The 23950-nt window shown below is 43.2% G+C and overlaps 1 protein-coding gene across 2 annotated transcripts in view; it reads left to right on the top strand.

Annotated features, from left to right (window-relative positions):
* BRSK2 (BR serine/threonine kinase 2) overlaps nt 1-23950 on the top strand; it is a 310856-nt gene that overhangs the window by 219546 nt on the left and 67360 nt on the right. For both annotated transcript variants that reach the window (XM_069016975.1, XM_069016976.1), the window contains 4 exons: nt 8685-8801; nt 19111-19144; nt 20048-20116; nt 23025-23171. In XM_069016975.1, coding sequence (XP_068873076.1) covers nt 8685-8801; nt 19111-19144; nt 20048-20116; nt 23025-23171 — 367 coding nt within the window. The remainder of the gene's footprint in view (nt 1-8684; nt 8802-19110; nt 19145-20047; nt 20117-23024; nt 23172-23950) is intronic.

Here is a 23950-nt window from a genome sequence, read left to right as displayed (position 1 = left end):
TTCCTCCCTGCTATTCAACTACACTGAGTGATCATGACCTTCTTAGAACCAGCATGATCCTTGGTAGGTTGTAGAGCTGTTATTTTTTACATACACTGGGCAGTGTAACCACTGGTGGATTGCATACATACATGTTTCTGTTCCCTACTTGGCTTAGTACTTAAGGGATCCAATCCAACAACACTCAGAAATGTTTAAGTACAGCTGAAGAGAAATTGTTTACTCTTCCAAATGAATATTCCAGAGAAATCAGAATCTCCACTGGGAGAGAAGTTTCTGCTAAAGCACACATATATGCACATACATGCTACTGCTTTGGACTTGTTATGGATACCTCTGGATCTGGGAGACTTTAATAAACTGAGTGAGGATCGTGGTGAGGCTGTCAGACTGACAGACAGACAGACAAGCACCTCTGCAGGTTTAATGCTATGTGAAATTTTCTAGGCAGATGCATGTCTCTCTTGAGGAATCCATTTTCCTCTGTTAAACATATTGGATTGTGGGCAGCAGTCTTATTTGAAAGTAAATCCCATCTCCTTGCTAACTCCCACTTGACTAGCATCTAGTGCTGGGTAAGTTAGCAGTAAATCATAAGCTCTGCCTCCAGGTCACTCTGAGACTTGTGTGTTGTGTGTTATATTCTGTGCTATATTCTGGACAGTTTTCAGAAAATCAGAGCATGCATAAATATATATGTGAGTGTAAAACTTAATGTGCTTTCCTAAGCAATGAAGCCTGACCTTGTCCTGTCGTGGGGCAGTGAAATGACAAATCATCTCATCAACCAGGTTATCCAGTTATGACCACATTGAAAAATGAAGGCTTCTGCTTTGGTTAATGACTAAATGTGGGTGCCTCCAGCCTACTGGCAGAGTAGATTGATAGCCTGGTGTCCCCAGCCCCATGTAACAGTCCCATCTTCTTCCTGTACATCCCAAAACACTGCAAAATACCTGTGGCTTACTTTAACAGCTGTATGTAACTACATTCAGCATTCACTGCTCAAAACGCATTGATACACCAGCATTCCTGGGTCAAAGATTTAGAAAGGATTCCCCAATCCTCCTCCCATCAGTAAAAGGCTTCTGCTGCTACTGCGTGGAGAGATCGCCTCTGTCCGAGAGGTGTTTTCAAACAAGCAGCTGAGAAAAGGAAGCAGAATAGGTGTGGGGCTTGAGTCTGTGTGTTGTTTTAAAAATGTATGTGCTTTCTCTTCTTGTTTTATTTACTGGAAAGAGTGGGGGAATATTTGATGTACTTCACTCTGTGGTGCAGTCACTCACAGGGTTTTGTGGTGCAGGTTGGCCGTGGGGGAACGCTTATGGGTAAGGCACTGTAGGCTCCTCTGAGGACTTTTGTGTGTACAGAGCACCGTGCCACGCCAGGGACCCACGGGCACGAATGGCACCACGCAGGGATATCCCGTGGGATCTGTGCTACCTCGCTGCCTTGCCTGAGCTGGCAAGGCAAGCACTTGGCTCGGTGATGCAGCATTCTCGCTTCTCCTTGCAGCCCTTCCCTGTGCTCCGAGGGCTCTGCACTGTGCTGCAGTGCCTGGAGCGGACGCGCTGAGGAGCCGCGCAGGGAACGGCACAGGGACCTGAGGTTCCCCGGACACCGATGGAAGGCTATCCGAGCTTGGGACGTTTTCTTTGGACATAACAGATGGCCTTTGCCTAAGATGCCGTTCACCTAGTACTGGGTGTGTCTGCTCTCCTAAATTCAGGGCCTTTAGGGTACTTCCGCTGGGTGCCCCGAATCAATAGCCCCTTTTGAACGTGCTGCCTCCGTAGTGCGGGGCAGCGCTCAGCTGGTTCAGTGCCCGGCTGTATTTTCTGCGGGAATCAATGTGTGAGCACGTCGGGGGGCAGACGAGGAGCCCTGGGTTTCCTCGGGAAGAGCCCGTTCCCGGTGTCTGTGGGGAATGCTGCAGCGCCGGGCGGGGCGGGCTGGCGGGCGCCTCATTGGCTGGGCGTGACATCACCGGCGCGAGCCGCCATTGGCGCCGCGCGGCCCCTGCCCTGCGCCGCGCGCGCGGCCCGGCCCGGCTGCGCTCGGCTGGCTGCGGCTGAGGAGCTGACAAATAAATACATGATTACAGAAAATGCCCCGTGGCAAACCTTATTATGGCTTCAGAGATAACAGATAATGCCAATTACCGCGCAGGGCAGTGGTGACATTGAGAGGAAATCCCCTGCGGTAATGAGCAGTGAGATTATTATTTCATTTTATTTTTATTTTAGTTGCGTTTCATTTTGTGTTTCTTTTTTTTTTTTTTTTTTTTTTTTTTTTTTTTTTTTCCCTGAGCATCCACAAGAGGGGTTAAGGCAGGTTCTTTATGAATATTGATAAATGACAATTACGAGGGCCCTTTCTCCTTCCATTGCCTGGGGCTGTGCTTGTTTGAGTACACCCAAGGAAGGCTCTTGCTGGAGAGTGTCTGTGTGTGCCTGCGTAGGCATGGGGGTGTGTGACTTAGAGGGCTGAGGCAATGAATAAGAGCTTTGTTTGGCTTGGCCTCGTGTTCTTCCCTCAGTGCAGGGAGGGAAAGGCTCCTCAGGAAATAACGCTTCAAGATTTCACAGCAGTAGTGCCAAAATCTGTGGTATATTCCTGCAGGCAGGAGGTGCAGAGCGCTGTCAGTAAGGGAAGCATGCTTTTAGGGAGAAATCTGGGGTGTCTCTGAGAAACAGAGGAAGCTGAAGAATGCCAGGTGCCATGTTCTGTCATGTAGTGCCACCCTCCTCATAACTCCTGCTCTGCCCTGCCCTCTCCACTATGCTGGGGTGTTCTGCAGCGAGGGTCTGTCAAATGCTGAAGACTTCAGCAGATGGACACTTTGAAATCATGACTCAAAGTCTCCAGATGTGAAACTGGTATGGAAATTGTGGAACTTAATAAAATTGGTTGCTGGTTTGGGTTTTTTTTTCTGGTACTTGAGCCTTCAAGTTTTCGTTCAGACCATCAGAAGTGAGAAGGGTACATTTTTCCCCTGAAAAAAAGCTGATATTCACCAATCATTACTTGAATCCAGTAGTTTCAGTTTTGTGCTCAAGACTCACTAAAACAGTAAGGAATTTTCAGATATCCCTTGTACAGGGAACCAGAGAAAACCCATCAAGTGCAGCAGCTGCAATGCCAAAGGCAAAGTTACCAGCTCAGCTAAAGTCAGCTAAAGTTTTCTTCTTTATGTAAGCCACTGGAAACTCAAAAATGGCATAGTCTTACTGTAAGCATAACCAGGTAACGTTTTCTGGGAAGTGCAGCAGTGGTGATCAGACCTGACAGGCTGTTCTGGCTTTGAAATACAGGAATATATGCTTTGAGGAGAGGTTGGCCCAGAGAAACAGTGTATTTTAATGGATCAATGGAAATAATTGTTAAAAAGCAAGCAACATTTTATGCATACAAACCCTTCCCCAGGATTCCTGATATGTTTATAGATGTTGTCCTTTTTCCTAGCTATAATTATGTTTACTTGTTGTGCAGAATTCTGTGAAAGCTTACTAAATTTGAGCATAGCAACCATGGCTATAAACCAAGAATGTTCTGTAGGTAGATAAAACTTATCTTACATTTGGATCTGATTTACAGAAGCAAGAGAAAATAATATTAAAGGCTTTTTTTGCTCATGAAATTTAAAATAATGCTTCTCATGCTATTAATTGTTACTGATAAGTTATTTGCATCACATCAAGCATTTTAAGAGGCATACTGCAGAACAATTATTCTGTGGTCTGGCCCTACTGGGAGTTTGGGGTCAGTGAGAAAAGCATTTGCAAAGTAGCCAACAATTTGATTAGTACAAATGACCTGCAACTACTCCAATTAAGAGGTTTCTTGGGTTAGAAATCTGTGACCTACAATGAGTTGTCATAGAAACTGATATGAACGTTTCAGCTCAAACATCACTTTAAAATAATGGCTTCGTTTGTCATCTCATGCCAGGTAACATAGCTCCTTTGAATCCAAGATCTAGAGTCCATCCCTACAGCAGAATTCTCTGGTAGCCGTGGGTGACAGGCAGACTGTGCTGCTTCTGCAATTGCTGCAGTACAGGTATAGGGATATTCTCAGAGCAGGAGGATGGACTGGAAAAGCACTGGAGGGAACTAAAGGAACTGTTTCTGGCAGTGACTAGAAAGCAAACGTGGCCAGTGTGTTAGTGGGAAGCTGGAACATGTTAATGCATATCTGTGCCTTTCATTTTCCATGCACCACCTCCAAGAATGGTGCCTATTTCCCTGGAACAATTTTTTCAGAGCTGTCTCTGCAGCCATCTTATGCTGCAAGGAAATTGTAAAGCCTTTGTTGTAACTTGTGAAAGAGGGGTGTTGCAGAGAGTCTGACAGTGTGTGCTTCCCCTGCCATGGCTTGCTCCACGGCTCCCTTTCACACACTCTCCCTTCGAAAATCCACTGGATGCTGGCTCCAGAGGCTGGCTTCTTGTGCTGTTGTCTTGGTTGAGGAGCTCTGGGAGTCTGTGGCCCCTATGGATCAGGGTTACATTGACTTCTGCAGTCCTCCATCTCTCTTTTGCATTCCTTCTCAGCATATGCAAGGCTCAGTTGGAGAGTTTGCCGTGTTTGTCAGAAAAGAAGCTGCTTTCTTCTCTTCTGGTTTTGCAGCCGTGTGATAAAGCCCCTACAGCTTTAGAGCCTTTAGAACAAGAAAAGGGTAACGAGTCCTTTGTTCACCTGCAGAGAGAGGAGTTGATGCGGTCATATAAGACATGGAGAGCCAGAGAGATCAGCTGGAATGGAACCAAATTAAATGCATTTACTCTGCACTGTTCCATTAGTGCCAAGTAATTACCACATACAGTGGGATTTTTGTTTTGTTTTGTTTCATTTTGGCACAAGAGAATTCTTTTCAAATGTGAGTGCATTAGGCAGTCCGGGCTGTTGGGCTCTTAGGTAAATTATAACAAGCCTTCCCTATTCCCATATGTTCCTCTCCCTTCCCCTTGGCATTTGTAAAGCTGGCAATAGAAAGATGGGAAATGCAAAGAGGAAGTCTCTTTCCCAGTGGCAGCGATGCTGGTTCTGCCGCCCTGGTGCAAACTCCTGGCCTGACTCCTATCCCCAGGATGCTGCCTCAGCAAATTCAAAGTGGCCCAAAGATGGATATCAGAGAAATGCTCCGACTAGAGGAAAATTTTCACTGGGTCACATAATACTCTTGTGGGTGAATGTGCAAGTACTGCCTGATCCCACTGGCACTCTGATCTCCAAGAGCAGTGCTGCCAAAATACAAAATCCGTGCTCAGGCTGCCATGAAATTCCTATACTAACCATCCATACTGGGAACTAGAGACTGTTGAAAAAGGGATGGAGAAGGGCCAGAGAGATACAAAACTACTATATCAAAACTGTTCTTGTATTTTGGGGGCCAGGCAGCCATAAATGTAACATTCTCCTCTCTGCTCAGTGAAGTGATAATTTCTATAGTGAAGAGCTGATAAGTTTTCTTGGTTTTATTTTGATGAGTGTCTGGAGGAAAAGAAAAGAAACACATTAAGGTCTGTTGCTACTCCAGTTTTACTTTCACACATACTATCCCAGTCCCACAAATCCCCAGATCCCAACTTAAGGCTTTCAAAATTCTCACTGGGAGCTGGGTCAGCACCTCTGCCTAAAGACCTCCATCAGATTGATCATCCATGGAAAAGCATTGTGCAGCAGAGTGAGGTGAAGCTTACTCCATGTTTGGAATGTGGGTGGTGATACCCTCTTTTTCCTCTCTTTCTTGCAGCAGCTCTCAAAAAAACCCCCATAATATACATGCCACTTTATAGGAACCTCATTTCCCCCCTCGATTCTCCCTAAAAACCCAGGCCTAAAACTGTTGTTGTGGATCCCAGCTGATGGGAAGACAGGATGACATGGGGAGAAGGAGACTCCAGGATTGAATGTTGGCCAGATTTTCAAAGGTGGTGTCCCTTCCCTTTCACTGCCTCCTAGTGCTCTGGGAGTGGGACTGATTCAAGGTTCACATACGTTGTGCTCCAGCTGGGGCCTGTGGCAGATCTGCCAAGACTGGAAGCTTTCAGTCATGGACAGGGAGTATTTTTGCATTTCCTTTAGCTGCACCATGTTCCTGAAATAAGATGTTTTGTTGTGAGTGCACATCCAGGCTTGTGGACATTCTGTGCTTAGGTCATGCTCCACCTTGGTCATTCCTTCTCTCTAAATGACCTACACAATTTTAGGATAAGCAGAGGATTCAATTTTTACGTACAAAAGTCACATGTCAGCAGTATGCCTGCTACAGACTGAATGCATATATGAATCATACCATATCATGCAGTGCACAAGCAGTGGAACGGTCACAGGCAGCAGCACCCTCAACTTCTATACCATGTATCTGTTCAGCTGTCAGCCAGGAGCAATTGCCAAGACTGAAAGACAGCTATAGCCACTTAAAACCCTCCACAGCAGAAGGACACACACTCATCTTGAGCTGTGGGGCGGTTTCTTGTTTCAGAGCATCAAACAAGCAGCGCTCACTTTGCAGAGGCTGCTACCTGCCCCTGAGCACTGATCCTCAGACAGGGGAACTGCAGCACACCTCCCCTGCTGGATAAGGTCTTCCCATTAATGAAAGCAGTTGTAAGATGAGAACTGTCCAGGATGTCTGCTGGAGGAAGGATGAAATCACACAATACTGTCTCATTAGCATCCAGCTTTCCTCACTTGCCTTAGAACTGTGGTCTCTTCACTCCATTTCACTGCTGGAGTGTTAAACTTTGGCAGGTGTTGATGATCTTGCCTTTGTCTGGGACTGCTGTCCTTGATGATGACATTCAGGGGTTCTTTTCCTGGCCATTAACTGATCATTCACTGCCTCTGGAACCTTTCCTTGTCACTCATCTCCTGCATTTTTTGTCAACTAGTTATGACTATCTTGATAATTATTAAGAGCCAGTAAGTCTTCAGTCTCCATTATCTCAAACCTTGGATTTCTATGAGAAATACAGATTTGATAAAGCAAAGCACCTTTTTGTATTTTCAGATGAAAAGATGCACAAATCTGAACCACAATTCCTATCCACAGATTTGCTTTCTCATTGCTAACAAGGCCGTTTTAACACGAAGGGTTGGAGACTACATTTTAAAAAGCAAGAGAGAACAAATCAGTGAGGTGGATGACCAGTAACTGCTTTCAATGTGTGCTGTTTTGTCAGGAGTCTCCTTTGGAAATAATTGTTACAGTCCCCAGGTGTCCTATTACCATGTGCTCTGGTTTTACATGGAATTTACCTGCATAATTTACAAGTTGTCTCTAACTGATCATTCCTCTTCTCTTCAAATCAGAGGATTCTAATTTCCAAGACCTTGTCATGCTGCTCATGTTGCTCTGAGAGGGAAGAGACTGTCCACCTTTACATTTTTGTAGGGCTGAAATTGCACTTGGGTGCATGAGGAATGTTAGAGGAATGTTTTAAAAAGTGAAGAGGAAACGGCACAAAGATAAGGCTGCCTTCCATGATTGGTGCCACTTGACTATCCTGACACCCGATTCTTTTGCCAGTTCAGTTATTTTGCCAGAGTTCAGCTTCTGGTCAGTGTAACTGCTTTTAGTTGCAAGTTTTTGCAAGTGGGTGCTGTTTGCCTGACGCTCAGTGTTGTTGGACGTCCATTTCCCACAGGTTTGTAGTCTGCCTGTCCACGGAAGCTGGCAGTCCTGCCTGTTTGGGTACTGCTGTTTAGACCTTTTGTAATCAGAGTCATTTTGCCTATTCATAAGGAAAACCAAGAAATGAGCTTTTTCTTTGGTCTGCCCAAAGTGCTTCTCTCATCTCTGTGACTTTCCAAGAGTTGCAAATAAAAAGGAAAAAAAAAGCACAATCATCACAAATTTTGTGCAAGACTTTTGTCTTTGGGTATAAAATCAAGTGAATATTATAGTTGTACAGAAGCACCTAAGTACTTAAAAGCAGACATGGGTGCACAGTGGTGTTGGCTGCAAGCAATAGAAATTAATAGATTTGTCAATATATGATTTGGAGCAGGAGTTGCCACCATGAAGATTGTGGCTGCCTGGCTCTTCCCATGTTGACAAATAATTAGAGAATCAAACTTTGATGCAAAGGAGGGAATCCTCTCTCTCCTTCCTACTGCTGACACCCTCAGTTAAAAGCACTGCTGAGCTGAAGGGATTTCTCCATCAGAGCTAATTACCCAAAATTATTTCAAAGCCTTCTGCCTATGTAAAGAAGTCCTAATAGGAGCTTTTTGCAGTAGCATTTACATCAAGAATGTTTTTTCTCTGGATATCACTCATTTTGTTTCCTGTTGTTGACAGAATGTATTGATGGTGTTGCCTCCTACCTCAATGAGCTGTCATGTGATAGAGTATATCAGCCCTGAATCCAAGCTGAAATTCTCCTCCTGCTATTTTCCTCATGTTGTGTTGGTATCACTGGAAGTTGAAGATGTTCCTTTCCTGTCAGGACACTGCAGGCCTTGTATACATCAGGAGTGGGCATCTGGGATATGATCTAGAATACTGCAAGGATTGGATCTTGGATATGTGTGTTCTCCTGCCTGGGACAGGAAAGCGAATTAAATTAATTAAAGTAATAAAACAGGTTGAATGCTGTTCTGAATAAAGAACAAGATTTGTAGTGGGAAGCTGTTGTGGATAATTTAACTCACATTTTGACCCTCTCTTTATAGCCACAGGGACTTAAAACCAGAAAACCTACTGCTGGATGAAAAGAACAACATCCGGATAGCAGACTTCGGGATGGCATCGCTGCAGGTTGGGGACAGCTTGTTAGAAACCAGTTGTGGGTGAGTGTCTCAAAGCGTTTTACAAAAATGAGGGACAGATTCCAGACACAGAAGTTGCCTATAGTAAGGGTTTCATTGAAGACCTGGAGACCTACGCTGGTGGGAAACAGTGGTGTTTCCCAGCAAGACAATAAATTTACATGATGCACATAGTGTAGAAGAAAGCTAAAAGAAGAGGCTTAAGTGCTTTACAGTGAAAAGCAGACCACTGTAGGTGTCACATACAGATATAAAAATCAAGGCTTTCACGTTTGGATTCATCTGTGTATACTGGTATGTTTGCATTCACTGACCATATAATTTTTGGGAACTGAAAGCAGCGGTGTTGACTGTTTTAAGAAGAGGCTTTGAAAAAATATTAGGGGATGTAAAAATAAATGTATCTAGGGGTTCTTAAATGGAATTTGCATGTCCTCTTTAGGCTGTCTGCTTGCATGCAGCTGTTGGTGTTCATGCTCCGCACTGCTTCTGTCAGCTCCCATGCAGGAGTGACAGGGAGGAAGCAGGGTCCTTTGCAATGACAGGCAGGGCATAAATGCAGGTACAAAGGAGCCTGCCTGTACGAATATTGCAGGGGCAGTCTAAAGACATTTCCATGGGAATTCAGTTGCCTTGGGGCACCACTGGACCATGCTCCCCAATTCCCAGTGCTGTGGTGACTGTGCAGGGGCTGTGGCACTGAGCTGTAGCAAGGGCAGCAGCTGCATCAAGCTGCTGCAGCCTGGCACCACTACACCAGCTTTTAGCTGTGTCTGAATTTGTTTTAATGGCAAGCACAGAAACCAGACAGTACCAGCAGATTTCCACTTCCTCCCATGCAGACTGACTCTTCTTGGCCTTCGGTTGTGTGATTCTGATGACTTCAGCCCAGGCCCCACCTCAGCTTGTTACAGTTCATGTTTTTGGGTCTCTTCTCTGGGCCAAGGCAGTTCAGGACAGACATGGAGCCATCGGGGTTCCCTCTAAAGCCCAGCCACTGCCTCTCACTCCTAGGCTGTATGGCTCTGCTTTCCAAGTCATGAATAATGGATAGCAAAAGTATTTGAAGTTCATGATATGATAGAATGCTGGTTGATGAGTAAACTGGGACCCACTGATTCTCTCCTGTCCATGTCAAGTCAAGATCTAAGCTCTTAGCAGCACAGATGAAAAGCAAGGAGCTGTGATGCCAAGGTCAGCTACAAGGTCCTGTACTTGTGTAGGGAGACACTCAGTATAATCTATACAGGCTGAGGGATGAAAGGATTCGGAGCAGTGCTGCTGAGAAAGGCTTGGGGGTACTGGTGGAGGAAAGGCTGGACATGAGCCAGCAATGTGCACTTGCAGCCCAGAAAGCCAAATGTGTCCTGGGCTGCATCCAAAGCAGCATGGCCAGCAGGGAGAGGGAGGGGATGCTGCCCTTCTGCTCTGCTCTGCTCTGCTCTGGTGAGACCTGCACTGCATCCAGCTTTGAGGGGTCCATAGCATAAGAAGAATATGAACCTGTTAGAGTGGGCCCAGAGGAGGCCATGAGGATGGTTGGAGGGCTGTAACATCTTCCCCGTGAAGACAGACTGATAGAGTTGGGGTTATTCAGTCTGGAGAGAAAAGGCTCCAGGAGACCTTATTGCAAACTTTCAGTACTGGAAGGGGGACTGTAAAAAAGATGAGGACAGACTTTTTAGCAGGACCTGTTGTGATAGGGCAAGAGATAATGTTTTAAACTAAAAAAGGGTGAATGTGGATTAGATACAAGGAGGAAGTTTTTTACACTGAGGGTGGTAAAGCACTGAACAGGTTTCTCAGAGAGGTGGTAGATTCCCCATCCCTGGGAACATTCTAGGTCTGATTGGATGGGGCTCTTAGAAACTTGATCTAGTTGAATATATCCCTGCTCACTGCAGGGGCATTGGACTAGTTAAGTTCTAAAGATCCCTTCCAACCCAAGCTATTCTGTGATTTTGCACATCTGTTGCTTGGAGCTGCTTTCCAATTTCCCCTCTAGATCAGGAAATGCAGTCCTCTCTGCAGTTGACACAAAGCAAGGGGAATAAAATTGTTCCCTTCTTTCCACGAGGAAAAAAAAAGAGGAAGTATAAAAACCAGCCCAGCCTCAATTGCCCTGTAGGATTTTTCAAACTCCTCAGGAGCCTCTCGGTAGGGTTCCTGTTCTTGTTAGCACCCAGCTCTATCATCCAGATCTGGAGTCTCAAAGGGAGGCTTCCTTCCCATAAGCTGTGCTGGAATTCAAACCTCCGTGCTTCAAGCAGATTCAGCCCCCACATTGTGGCCTTAAAATGCACTAATAAAGAAATCAATGGAACGGAAGAGATGTGCTTGTAATAAACAGAACACAGCAGCAACGCTATGATCTCCTACCTTGCAGATTCATTTTAAGTGTGTTGCCAATCACTAGGCCTCCATGTGAGCTATTACACCACTTCATTAATTCTCCTGGCATGCAGCCCAGCATGGCTGATACTGGTGTCTTGTGATCTCTCTGGTTTGGGGGGCGAAGGGAGGAAGGAAGGAAGGCAGGAATATATAACAATACGCCACACTCTTCACAGAGAAAGGTAATCCAGTTATGACTCCCTTTCCCTTGAAGCACACACAGTAACCAGCCTTAGAGCTTTCCAAGCCAACAGTTTTACCTACCCATGTAGTTGGTACTTTCAGCCAGCATGAAAAGGAACAAAACAGAGTGAATCATGGCTGAGATACTGAGCTTTAATGAGATGCTCCTCCATGCACCCATAAGTTAATTTCGAGAATGGCTTTATCTGTACTGTGAACACTGATAATGAGATGAAACTGTAACATTTCCATTGACAGTAATGAGCAAGGAGTCTCCAGGTATTTCTGTCAGTCAGAGTGGGAGGCTCAGATGGGGTTGAGCCGTGTGATACAGCTAACTTTGTCAGTTCAGCAAAGCGGGGAGACTGCAGTCAAAAATTCTTTGCTATCACAAGTGAACTGCTAAGTTTAGTGCAAAGTTTGGGTAGTCTTTAGGTTACCACAGAGCCTTGGCTGGCCTCATGAAGAGTAGCCTCATGTAGCCTGAGGTATGATGTAATTGCATATCTCAGTGTTTTCTGGGAGTTACTCCTTAGGTCTGCATGGTTTTCTGCAGCACTGACAGACTACCTGGAGGAAACAATAAAAGTTCAATCCACATGTGTTTGTGTAGGAGAAGGAGGTAAGGATGGACTTGCTGTTTCACTGACTTAATTTATCACTGACAGACTGCACGTTGGGCCTTGATTGTAACAAATCCCCATTATAGAAATGTGTATTGTGCAAATCCTGCATATGCACAGCACAGCACAGAGGAATAAGCTGAAGTTTTTTAGTATATTTAGACCCTTGAGGGGAAGAGGAGCTGTGTGTAGGCTCTGCAGGACTAATTCTGCTTATGGCAGAAATTGCACAGCGAGGCAGGCTTACAGAGAGATGGTCCTTGAAGTGCCAAGATAACACAGTGAGCCTCTTCATTCCTTCAGAAGCAGGGAGGGTCTGTCAGCCAGCAGCAGACAAAGAAGAAAGAGAAAGATGTGATAGGCTGCTATTTCTATTATTTTAGATCTCTTCAGCTCTTCTTCCTCTTTACCCATCCAGGCAGTGGCACGCAGAGACACTCCCCGTCTCTTTCGCAGTGATTCTTCCTGGCGTGCTGCCTTGCAGTGTTTCAGAATGGGAGATGTTGTCCAATCCATCCTGAATTGTCACTAGGCAAGAAGAGTGAGTGCCTTTTGGTTAAACCTCAGGTCTGAGACCCAGGTTATCTGAGCTTGATTTCTGTCTCTGCTGAAGGCATTCACGGTGGTCTAGGACAAGATGCATTGCCCTTCTCTGCTTCAGTTCTCCATCTTAGCAAGTCATTCGTGTATCAGCAGACCTGTGGTGAGCAGATAATTCAGAGGGCAGATACACCTCAGCGTCCCAGCACCATTTCTGATTTTAGTTACATGACATGATGCTGCACATACTTTTCCCCTTTATAATTAACGTGTACATATGTCTAAAACATATGCAAGTGTCCTACATCCAATTATTGTTAGGGTTGCAAATTTAAACTCTTAAATTTGGAAATGCCAGAATTAGTACCTTTTACCCCATCTTATCAAGAGCTTCCATTTGCAGCACTGCATTCCCGTCTCCTTCCTGATTTGTACTATAATCTTGCTGACTTCTCCCATTCATTTCTGCTCCATATTTGGCCCCCAAATCCCAGATTCTTTCCCTCTTTTTCCTAGGTTCCAGCTCTGGTTTCCTATACCTGGTTGTCTGAGTCAGTTGCTGTCAGTCCTAGATATACTTCATTCGTTTTGCACTTAGCTGGTTTTAAAGTTTGGTATCATGTGGTAACCCCATCCACAGCACCTCATAGTTTCACATAAAAAAATTACTCTGTGGAGTGGTACCAATGAATGTAGGATTTTGATCCTAATGCTCTAGAGAGTTTCTGCTAGTAAATGCAAACTGCAGTTTTCTAGTGAAATGGTGTATTTTTCTAACATAGTTTCTAGAGAATGCAAATAAATACTCAGGTTTTCCCTTTGCAGTGGAGGATACTAGAATTTTGTCTTTCTCTTCTTTATATGAAAAAACATTTAGTTTAAATTAGATAGTGGAACTGTTTCAGCCCATACACAGCATGCATGCACACAAATACATGAAACCAGTCTGAGACAGACAAAAAGCAAGGAAAATTGTTGTTAGATTGATAGTAAGTTACAAAGAACTTAAAATGAGGATTATAAAGGGAAATACCAGACAACCTTATTAATAAGCATTGGTACCAGCATCACCTATAATACATCACAAGGTATGTTAAAAGAGCTTAGATTCTGCAAAATCAACCCCTGAGAACTTAAGATGTGCTTTTCTTTGGATTGGCAGTGTAACATTTACTTAGCCTGTGCACATTAGGATATGCCCTTTAAGTACGAGCTTGTACAGGTTTTTTTCAACAAATCTTTGCCTCATTTGATAATTGGATGGCGTATTTTTGTGAGTAAACAGCTATTTAATGTTTGGGTTTTCCTCATCATTCATTTTATGGATCCATTTATAACTTCTGCTCACTGCATTCAAGCCTTGCTATGAATGCTAGGTAGGATTTCATCACTGTGTCTTAGGATTGCAAATATTAATTATACTGTTTTCATATTATGTTTGCCACATTGATCTGGTTATCTCCATTTACATGAGGACACAGAATTCTGCAAAATGAAACTCAAAATTGTCTTTGGGTGTACAGTTGGATGCTCTGGGTCCCAATACATCAGGATACTTGGTGCTTGATAACAGTTCTTTACTTGGAGAGCATGGTGCCTACCAATGGCAGCTGCTGCTCCACATGCTTATAAATGCTGCAGATCAAGCTTTGGATGTGTACCACTGTGATTCTGAAAACTGGGGAACATGCAACTCATAAGTACCTGTGAGCATCTCGGTGTAAGGCACCTGTTCATTTTTCTTCCCAGAAGAATTTTCTGACGGGGACAGAGAGTTTGAGTCTCCCATATGTCGGTCAGCTGCGTGCATGCAAGCTTGTCCATATTGACATTAAAGTTCCCTCACATTGCTACAGACTTCCCAATGCAGTCACAAGTAGGAAAGAGGCATTGGGCACAACAACACATCCACCTGATGTACCTGAAGAGAACAGTATAACATTTTCAACCTTTTTTTTTGCCAGTTCTTAACTTTTGGATACTTAATTTGGCGATCTTTATGCCCTTTTAATACAAGGGTCTGGTTAATTTTTTTAATTATGATCTCTTAAAGGTTCCAAGATTTAAAAATTTGAACTGATAATTAATGAACTGATTTGCAGATTCCCCAAAAAGGTAATTGCTCTTGAGGAGTAAACAGCTGTAAGATGGCTGAGGGCTAGATGCTGAGTTTCCTCATCCAAAGGTAAATAACTGAGTTGAAGCTTTAATGGCAATATAGCACTCAACCTGAACTACACCTACTACCTTAATTACAGCCTTACCTACAGCTCCTGCCTTCACTGCAGCCTTAACTACCTACTGCTGCTGGAACCTTTGGTTAGTCTCTCCCCATCTTTTCTCTGTGATCTGTGGCTGTCACTTTTCTCTACTCGGAATGCCAGTGTCCTTCTCCTGAATTCCCTTTATCTATTTTGCTACTCCTCTGGTCTTCCCCTTCATCTCAACCCTTTGCTACCCAGCATGTGGGGGAAAGCAGAGGCAGCCTTTTGCTTTAGTGAGTAATGCCTGCATCTGAAAGCCAGCTTGGAGACAGTGATTAAGAGAGGGGAAAGAAGGGCTCTGGGATCCAATAACAGCAAAACCAGCCAGATCTGTGAGGATTTCTCTGCAGCTGTACAACATCCTATGTCAAGGTAACTTCATGCATAAGAAAAACAGTGGAAAGGAGACTTCTTGTTCCTTCCTCTCTGCAGAAACTCCGTCTCTGTCTGTGAGGCCTAAAAATGGGACTCAGAGAAGCTTTTCTTCCTCCCCAAATAGTTACCATCTTAAGGCATGGGACCAAAGGACTGAGGCATGGACACTCATCTTTACTGGGACTTGGGAACCCATCAGGCAGTATAACACATATTTTGTCACCTGCCCTTCTTGATCAACCAACCACTTCTCTGGCAGAGCAGTTACTGTGTGTTCCCAGATAAACCATATGTGCCCAATGGATTTGTGTGTGCATGGTGCACGTCTCTCTTACCTACATAAAAACACCTCTAACTCACAGGCACATCACATCTGCACTGAAGATGTGACCCTGGTTGTCTCAGATCTACTGCAGCTGCATAATATCTTGATGTGCACAGATCAAGAACTACTTTTCTAGTTTCTCAGATGAAATTCAGAAAAGATACATCAAGGATATATACATTTCTTTCTGAATGCCTGGCTTAACTGTCCAGAGCTGCCCTGGATTTCACCATTGCTCTCTTATTTCCTCTGGTTTAAATCCCACGTAAATGCTCTAAGGTCCCCTAAGATCCTTAAGATTATTGTGTCCTAGAGTCACAGCTGTGAATGACCATTCAAGAGCCCTTCCTGCCCCAGGCAGGCTAGCCTTGGAAAATCCACATCACCCTGGAAATAAACACTGCCAACATCGCTGCTTTTTTTGCAGCAGTACTCGCAGGCAGCAACTGTTTCTTGATCTTGCTGAACGATATATTTATTTGTTATCAAGGGCAGACTGGGGCTTTTGCTGCACAGAGATGTAGCAGAATGATGAGGAGGTGGCCTAGGGGAAGAGACAGGGAATGTTGCTCTTGACACATCTATATTGAATAATTAGTGATAAGAGCCAAAGAAATATTCATGACTCTGTAGAAAGATAAATAGATTTTTGATTAAATTTGAGTTTTGTCTTTACAGCAGTTGAAGTTGCTCTGTGATTGGTAGCATGGAAATGAGTTTTTTATGGATTCTGGCTGACTGGAGGATCCCTTTTAAAGCTGTTAGCCAAGATAATGCTGCAGATATCTAACTAGTGTATGCTGGCAAGAATTCAGAATGGCAGTGCCAGAAACCTGTGCTCTCTGGACAGTTGCAATGCTTGAATCAATCCAACTTGTTCAAAGGATTTATTATAACATTTTCTCCACCCAGTCTCCTAGACTTCTGCAGAATTTCGGTGGTGCCTTTTAAGATATATGGCACATTCCACTGCAGTTCAGCAGACCTCAGGAAGGTAAATGCTTTAAGGGCATTTGTTAGTGGGACATGTAAATACATATGTACCTATCTTGAGTTCTTCACAATGCTTACATTTGTCTTTTCAAGGATGTTAGCACAGGAAGCATTCAAGGTGGTTGCACTGTGCAGCATCCACAATTAAGTGTTCTGAAATCCTTGTTGGAGTTAAAATATACAAATAAAAATTCAGGAACACTGCAAATTGAGATACTAACTCTTCCACTGCACCCTAGTGCCATAGCCATCCAAAAAGGATTGTACTGAAAGGTATTGCTGAACTGCACAGGATGCTATGCAGGATTTGAGAGGTCTGGCTAAAGTTTCAAGCTCAGCCACAGGCACCATGTGTAGTAGCCATTTAATGTACTGGGTGTGTTCATGACTCTCACGGAAAGGCAGCTGTACCTTGCAGAAGCTAAAATACATGCAAGAGTGAGAAACTCAAAGATGCTAAGTAACAGGAACTCAACACTTACCTAGACTGTGTCTTCACTCCTTTTACCCCCCCCATATGTTTTCCAATAAACCTAATGTGATTCAGTTATACAGAACATGTTAGAACTGGTCTTTCTGTTCTGGGCTGACTGAACTGAGCAAATATCCTTGATCTGTGTAAGTCCTGCACTCTTTTTGCTAACGTGTTTTTTTTCCAAAATCCAGTTGCATTACTGTGTTCCCTACAGTTCCCACACTGCCTTCCTTCAATGTTCCATGTAAGCAGTCCAGCACTAGTCAGAGTTGTACTTGTCAGGCCTGGGCTGCAGTCCCAGTTGTGGTGCTGCTCCTTGTGATTTTTGTGTGCCTTAGGGATGGCCTGTACATTCTACACCACTGTTGGATATGAGAAAAAGACAACATCACTAGTCAAGCATTTTCTCAAGGATAATTTGTCTCCTAAAAGCTTGCAAAATCCTGTGTTAGTCCAGTGTTGTGACTGTGGTTTAGACTTCGGGGTTTTAAAAAGAGTAGGTGTAGTGCAGCTCCTGGTTTGCTGTAAAGAGGCAAAATCACAGGAAACAATATATTTTGGAAGTTTGGGAACATGTACATAACATTAAGCAATCCAGTGTCTCACTCTGGCCTCACTTTCTCTGTTGTGAGGTGTGAAAGCTGCGGTGGCATTGCTCTTAATTTAGTTAGAAGAGCAGACTCATGGTGAGGTTCTGGTCATCTTTTTCAAACCAGGGCCAGCTGCAGTTTTTTAAAATGTTAAGTAACTTTGTACATGTTTCCATGGCTGTCAGTGATGGAGCTACACAGAGAGCCTGGGTAGTCTGTCCTACCCACTAGATACAAAACTAATTCTTTCTGGTCTTCCAGTGACCAACTCTAGCCAGGTCTCTGAGGGAGGCTCTGGCTTTCATTACCTGTTTTGACTCTTGAACCAAGGCTTTTAAAATGTTGTCTAAACTAATGGACTACTGAGCAGATAGATTGGTCAGAATACCTGAGAATACTCCATCTCTTAAATGGGTCCACGGTTGGCGTATTAAATATTGGACTAAACTGCTGAATTCCACCTTTCCTAAAATTTGTGAGGGATCAGCTGCATTTCTCTCTCCTCATGTAGGCTTTGCTGATAAGGTAGCTGCACTCCCAAGTGTACCCTGAGTTTATTGTCATGCTCTGCCAAAAGCTGTGATACCAAATCAGGGCATTCCATGCCCATGGGATGATATTTTGCCATAAGATAAGTGTAGTGTGTATGGAAATTGAATTAATGGGCTGTCTCACTGGGCATTAATATAGCGTGCTAGCACAAAGCTAACCTCGCTGTGCTTCTGGTTTGCTCATTACTTTGTGAGACAGGTATTGCCCAGCCATGATTGCATTTGTCACAAGAAACACATGTACAAATGAAGACAGGCTCAGGGGCTGCTGGGAGGTGTCAATATAAACAATAGCATGATTTGCACATGGGTTTCAGACAGTTTGCATCTCTTTTGCTTGTCAAGTTACTTTAATGAAGGCTATAAAATAAATAGCCATGGCTATAATCTTTAGGAATTAAAATTATTACCTGGCAAGTTGAAGTAATTAACTCTTCTCAGCCAGGAATCAAACAAGAGATATATGGGTAGAGGGATGTGAAAAGAATATATTAACTCACCAGGTAGTAGTGCTACTGTCCATCCTTTTTAGTTTTTTTAAGAAATAAAAAAAGGCATGTTGAAATCATGTATTGGCAGCTTTTGTGACCAGTGGTGTAAATGAGAGTCATCTTAGCAGAAGAGATACCAGACATGGTTTAGGGATGCATCTGTCTTTTTTCCTGTAAAAGGCTTTGCAGTGTGGGCCCTCCTTTTAATTAGATACAAGGCCAAGTTAAAGGATGGGATTAGAGAGCTGGAATTCTATACTCACAGAATATGCCTGGTCTTCTCTCCATTGCTTGCTTTGAAGAAACTCATAGCAGGGCCATAGAGTTTTAAATTATGCTAGTTCTTGAACATTTTCTGAGCTTGTTAGAAATGTGTTCTTATTGAGGTAAGGAAAAATGTGCTGGTTTGCACACTTGTATTCTGTATAAGCAAGTCTATCATCACTCTGCTAAACAAAATGGAAATGCACATAACCATAAATACCAGGCTGTTACGTGCTCATTTTTACTGTATTTTGTCTTTCAGATCACCACATTATGCTTGTCCTGAAGTCATCCGGGTAAGTTGGTTAATACTAGTGTATATAAATAATTTTTTTGAAGTGTCACTCATTGCAAGTACTCAGATAAACCCTCTGTACAAGAAATCTGCCCAAGGCAGAGGGAAAGGAAAGGACACAAGGAACCTAAACAGAGTTCTGTTTGTTTGGCTCAGCCCTGAATCAAGCCACATTGATGGTATGAGGGAAATAATTGTGTGTTATTCTCACAGTACCCTTCGTATCATGTGATCAGACAGAATACAGGAGCCTGGCTTAATTTGATCTTTTGACCCAAGGGATGCAGTCCCCGCAGCCTTTCTGTCACTGATGTAGCTGTCATCTCAGTAGAAGAGCTGGAGTTGACTGTCAGTGATATTGGTTTCCACTAAACAATATTCTTCCCCTCTCCTCTCCCTTTGTCCTCTGCAAATAAGTATCCAAGATTTCAGTGCCCAAGACTGCCCTCTTCCAAAGCATGTCTCTAATGTAAAGTCAAGTAGGAAGCACACAGCAGGAGAGGCTGTCCAGACAACGCTATGAGTTTGCAAAGAACGTGGCTGGTGACAAGCTCCCTGAAGAACCAGGGCAGGGAAACACACCTTCTTGATGTCCTTAGTGCACCTCTGACTCTGTTTAAATGCCAGATCTGATAATCTGTGAATTGTCAACCATTCCTGCCCTGCTCCCACTTCTGAGCCTTTTCTCACAGATCCCAGATAAGACTGTAAACCGACGTTCACAAAAATTCCATTAGTGGACTGTGTAGTGGCCTCCTCTTAGCTGGGAAGGCCACCTTGGGAAGCAGGTAGCTGAATTGAAACGCGGGGTTTCCCATTCTCCCCTCTCTCTCTCATTCTTCAAGGATAATTAATTCATTTACTAGCGATTGGTCTTTTGAACCTCTGTGTCATTGCTGCGCAGGGAGAAAAATATGATGGAAGGAAAGCAGACGTCTGGAGCTGCGGAGTCATTTTGTTTGCGTTGCTAGTGGTGAGTCATCTTCCTTGCACTAGCCTTTAAAAAGAAAAGAAAAATCTGAAAGTGCTGCTGTATTTAATGGCAATTCTATTGACATCATGAACGGATGGGTTTTTTTTAGTCCTCTATTTTTGTATCTCTTAGTGGCTTCCTTTACTCTTAGTTCTACACCAGCCCCAAAGGAAAAGCATGAGGAATATTTCACTGCTTCTTTGAAACACTGCTGCCCTGCACAGGAGAGCACAGACAGGCATCAAAAACTTGTCTCCGTAAATGCTCTTTGCTGTGTTGTGATGTTGCACCACGTCGGGAAAGGATGTGTAGGGTTACAACTTCAGGATACAGAAAGGTTCAAACAAGTTGTCCTTCACGGGATCAAAATATGGCTGGGTTTGGGATGCGTTCATTTTTTTCTGCTATATGTGTGTATATGTGCTTCAGCAAGTACATGCATACATTAACTGCAGTGTTTTTTCAAGAGAAGACTTGAGAACGTCATCTTTGTTTCATGCAAGCAGTGAGCTACATTTTCATTTGGTACACATGGGAATATAAAACTGAGCCAGTAGTACAAAGTTTAAATTAGTTTCCATCTGGCTCAGTAATACTTCTAGTGTTCAAAATTTGGTATCTTGTAACTTACCCTTCTTTTGATCAGAGTTTCAATTCTCCGTGGAATTTATTCTGAAACACTGTGCTATTATAGCACTCCTAAACATACAATGGGTGTCCAGCTGAAGGCAGATAGGCTTGGCATTTGCTATCAATTTCCATAGTATAATATAGGAAAACATAGTGTATGTTAATATAAGCATATACCACATGCATATAAAATACACTGTGTGAATATAGGTTTTATGTGCATGTTAAGTGCTTTATATCTGTAATAGTTCAGCTGATCATCTATAATTCTAAAAGTAACAAGCCTGAAGTAAAATTTTTATATTCTTGTACATTTATCAGTAAACCTAATTGCTTCACTTAAATGTATTATTTTGAAAAAAGCACTTGTACAGTGTAAAATAAGACATATATTCTGCATATTATTTTTGTTTCAAATACTTTAAAATTTTAGAGGATGTTTGTATCAAAAGATATGCTGATTCTTTTTCAATGGCTCAAATCAAAATACCTTGAAGTAATCTCAGTATGATGCTTTAATTCCCCTTAACCAATCTTACTCATTTTTTCTTTTTAGTCATTACAATTCACTGACATTTTTGATGTTTTAATTTTTTTTATCTTGATGTTGCATGGGAAGAATTTTAACGGTCACACTAGATAGCACCTGGTCATCTCTTACTGAGCAGTTACTTTCATAGCTGATAAAATAGAACTGTATAATGAGCTCTTAATATAACTTCTTACATTTGTAAGAACAGAAGAGAGAATGTGTCAAGATGGGTGGGATTTGTAGGAGCAGGCTTTTCATTTTTAGGGGGATTCTCTGTCAAGACTTGGTGTCTGTTGTTGCATCTTCATCTGTTCCTACATACACACGAGCCGGAAAAATGATTGAAATAAGTCTATTATTGATGGAGAGTGCAGAGCTTGCCAGCTAATTATGTCAGGACAAACCCTGCAAAAATTCTCAAGATGTAATAGCAGATGGTAGTAATAAAAGAGGTGTAGTTGTTACCTTCAGGAAATGCCACACAACGTCCTTTCTGACTTCATCAGGACTTAAATTGCGTTAGCCAAAATACTGAACTATCAGAATTGATTTTCCTTTAAGTCTGGAATGGATAGGAAAAATGCAGGTAACTCAGGACATTGGTTACAGAAGGCAGGGAAGCTCTGCCTTCAAGGCCACTTGAATGAACAAACACCAGTAAGTAGTGCCCAGTCGTGGCTGCCGTCAGGCGGCTTCCTGAGGCTGCTGTTAATGGAGCTGTTCCTCTCCCTCAGCCATAGGCACAGGATTGCTTATACAGATGCACTACTCACTGTAGTAAGAGCAGTGCCAGAGCTGACAACTTAAAGCTTCATTATCACAGCAGCTGACAGCTTGCAGCTTCCCACAAACCATCCTGGGAATCAAGGAAGCTCGGCACCTACTAGAATTAGGCAGTGAGAGAAGGAAGTGAGAATATCTAGGAAGGTGCAGACTTGCTATAAAGGGGTATCAGCTTCAGTTGGTAGAGTTATCCTAAAGATTTCAACTTCTCTTTTTCCTTTTTGTCCTTGCAGCAAGGATAGGTCTTTTACTGCTTTTTGTGGCAAGCTGATGATCTATTCAAAATGTAGTTTCAGCTAAAAAAACCTCAAGCCATTCATGTAAGTGAGCTACAGTAGGGAAGCAATAGGAACTGATGACCTGACCACAGCATGGGAACTGGATGGAGTATATTAAACAGGTAGAATGTCTGCTGCTTCCAAAGGCTAATGTTGGTTGGGGTTTCTTTCAGCTGTGTCATTTCAATGCTCCATCAGAAAGAGCATGTTCTTTACTGAAAGTCTCTCAAAAGCTGTTCACCTCCTTTTCAATGTCTGCAATAAATGTGTCTCAGGAAGATTAAAAATAAGGAGACGATAAACATTGCTGCTGTGAAAGTATGCCCAGGAGGAATACCAGCAGATCAAAAGCTTGAGCTGAATTTAAGTGAATCCGTGCATCTTTGGTGAATTTGCCTGGAAAGGCAATTTCATATTTTGTATTTTACTTTATACTGGTAGTCATTTTCTAATTAAAGGTCTAATAAAAAAAACAAAGTCCTGAGTTTTGTTTCCTATGTTAGAGGAAATACAGCAGCACTAAGAAATTATTTATTTTCAAGGTATAAAAAGTTTTTTTCACTCATTATAATAATTCATTATGAGTGACTTCCCCTTTTCAGTTCTTTCACCATGTTTATCCTGGCTTTTCTCCTTTGGGCCTCTCCAGTTCTCTCCTATTGACGGCTCTGTCCCATCCTTGCAGGGTGCCCTGCCTTTCGATGACGACAACTTGCGGCAACTGCTGGAGAAGGTGAAGCGTGGAGTGTTCCACATGCCCCATTTTATCCCCCCCGACTGTCAGAACCTTTTGCGGGGGATGATTGAAGTGGATGCCTCGAAACGTCTCACGGTAAGGAGGCAGTGTGAGCAAGGCTTCCTTTCTCGCCTTGTTGCAGGAATGGTTGAGCAGCTGAGGTAACTTGGTGATTTACTGGCATTTCTCTGTCTTTGCTCCTGAGCAAAGATGGAGTGGAGTCTTTGGGAAGAAGTTTAGTTACCATCTCGTTTGAGTCACGAGGACAGATTGCCTTTGGGTTTTTTTCTGTAGCCTCATGATTCCCTTTCCTATGTAACACTGGGCATTTAGAGGAAATCCCTCATAGCTCATCACAGACTGACCCATTCACACATTTTGGAGTTCACCTGAGTTGTCTGATTCTTCTGTCTAATGCCAGCAGTTTCCTGGGGGCGTGGTGTGTTTGAAGGTCACAGGTGTTAGGACTGGTATTTGAAGCTTTGCCATTAAACAGAGTATGATTTTCTTACATTTCTGACCGAAGTGTTGGCTTCTAACTTCACACCATGCAAGCTGCATTGTATTCTATCATTCATTTGCTCTGCATTATCCTCTAGCAGCCTTCAGAACAAGTGTCTGCCAGTCTGCTCTTTCATTATGTGCCTTGTGGTCCTGAGCACTGTTAGGCCCACAATGTTGAGCTCCTGGCATTCAGCGCTGAGTCTGCACCTGGGATGCCTCCCATCACTACAGCAGAGACCCTGCAAGGGTGAGGACTGTGTAGTGATTGTATCCTTCACTAACACTGTGTTAATGTTTTAGGGAATTAAAAAACATTAGCAATTAAATAATTTTGGAAAGTAAGATTGCCTGCTTGTCAGTGGAGGCGTGTG

The sequence above is a fragment of the Aphelocoma coerulescens genome, chromosome 5 (assembly GCF_041296385.1).
Source record: "Aphelocoma coerulescens isolate FSJ_1873_10779 chromosome 5, UR_Acoe_1.0, whole genome shotgun sequence".
In the NCBI taxonomy this organism is placed as follows: domain Eukaryota; kingdom Metazoa; phylum Chordata; class Aves; order Passeriformes; family Corvidae; genus Aphelocoma; species Aphelocoma coerulescens.
The sequence above is the reverse complement of the archived record's forward strand: the minus strand, read 5'-3'. Positions and strand labels throughout refer to the sequence as shown.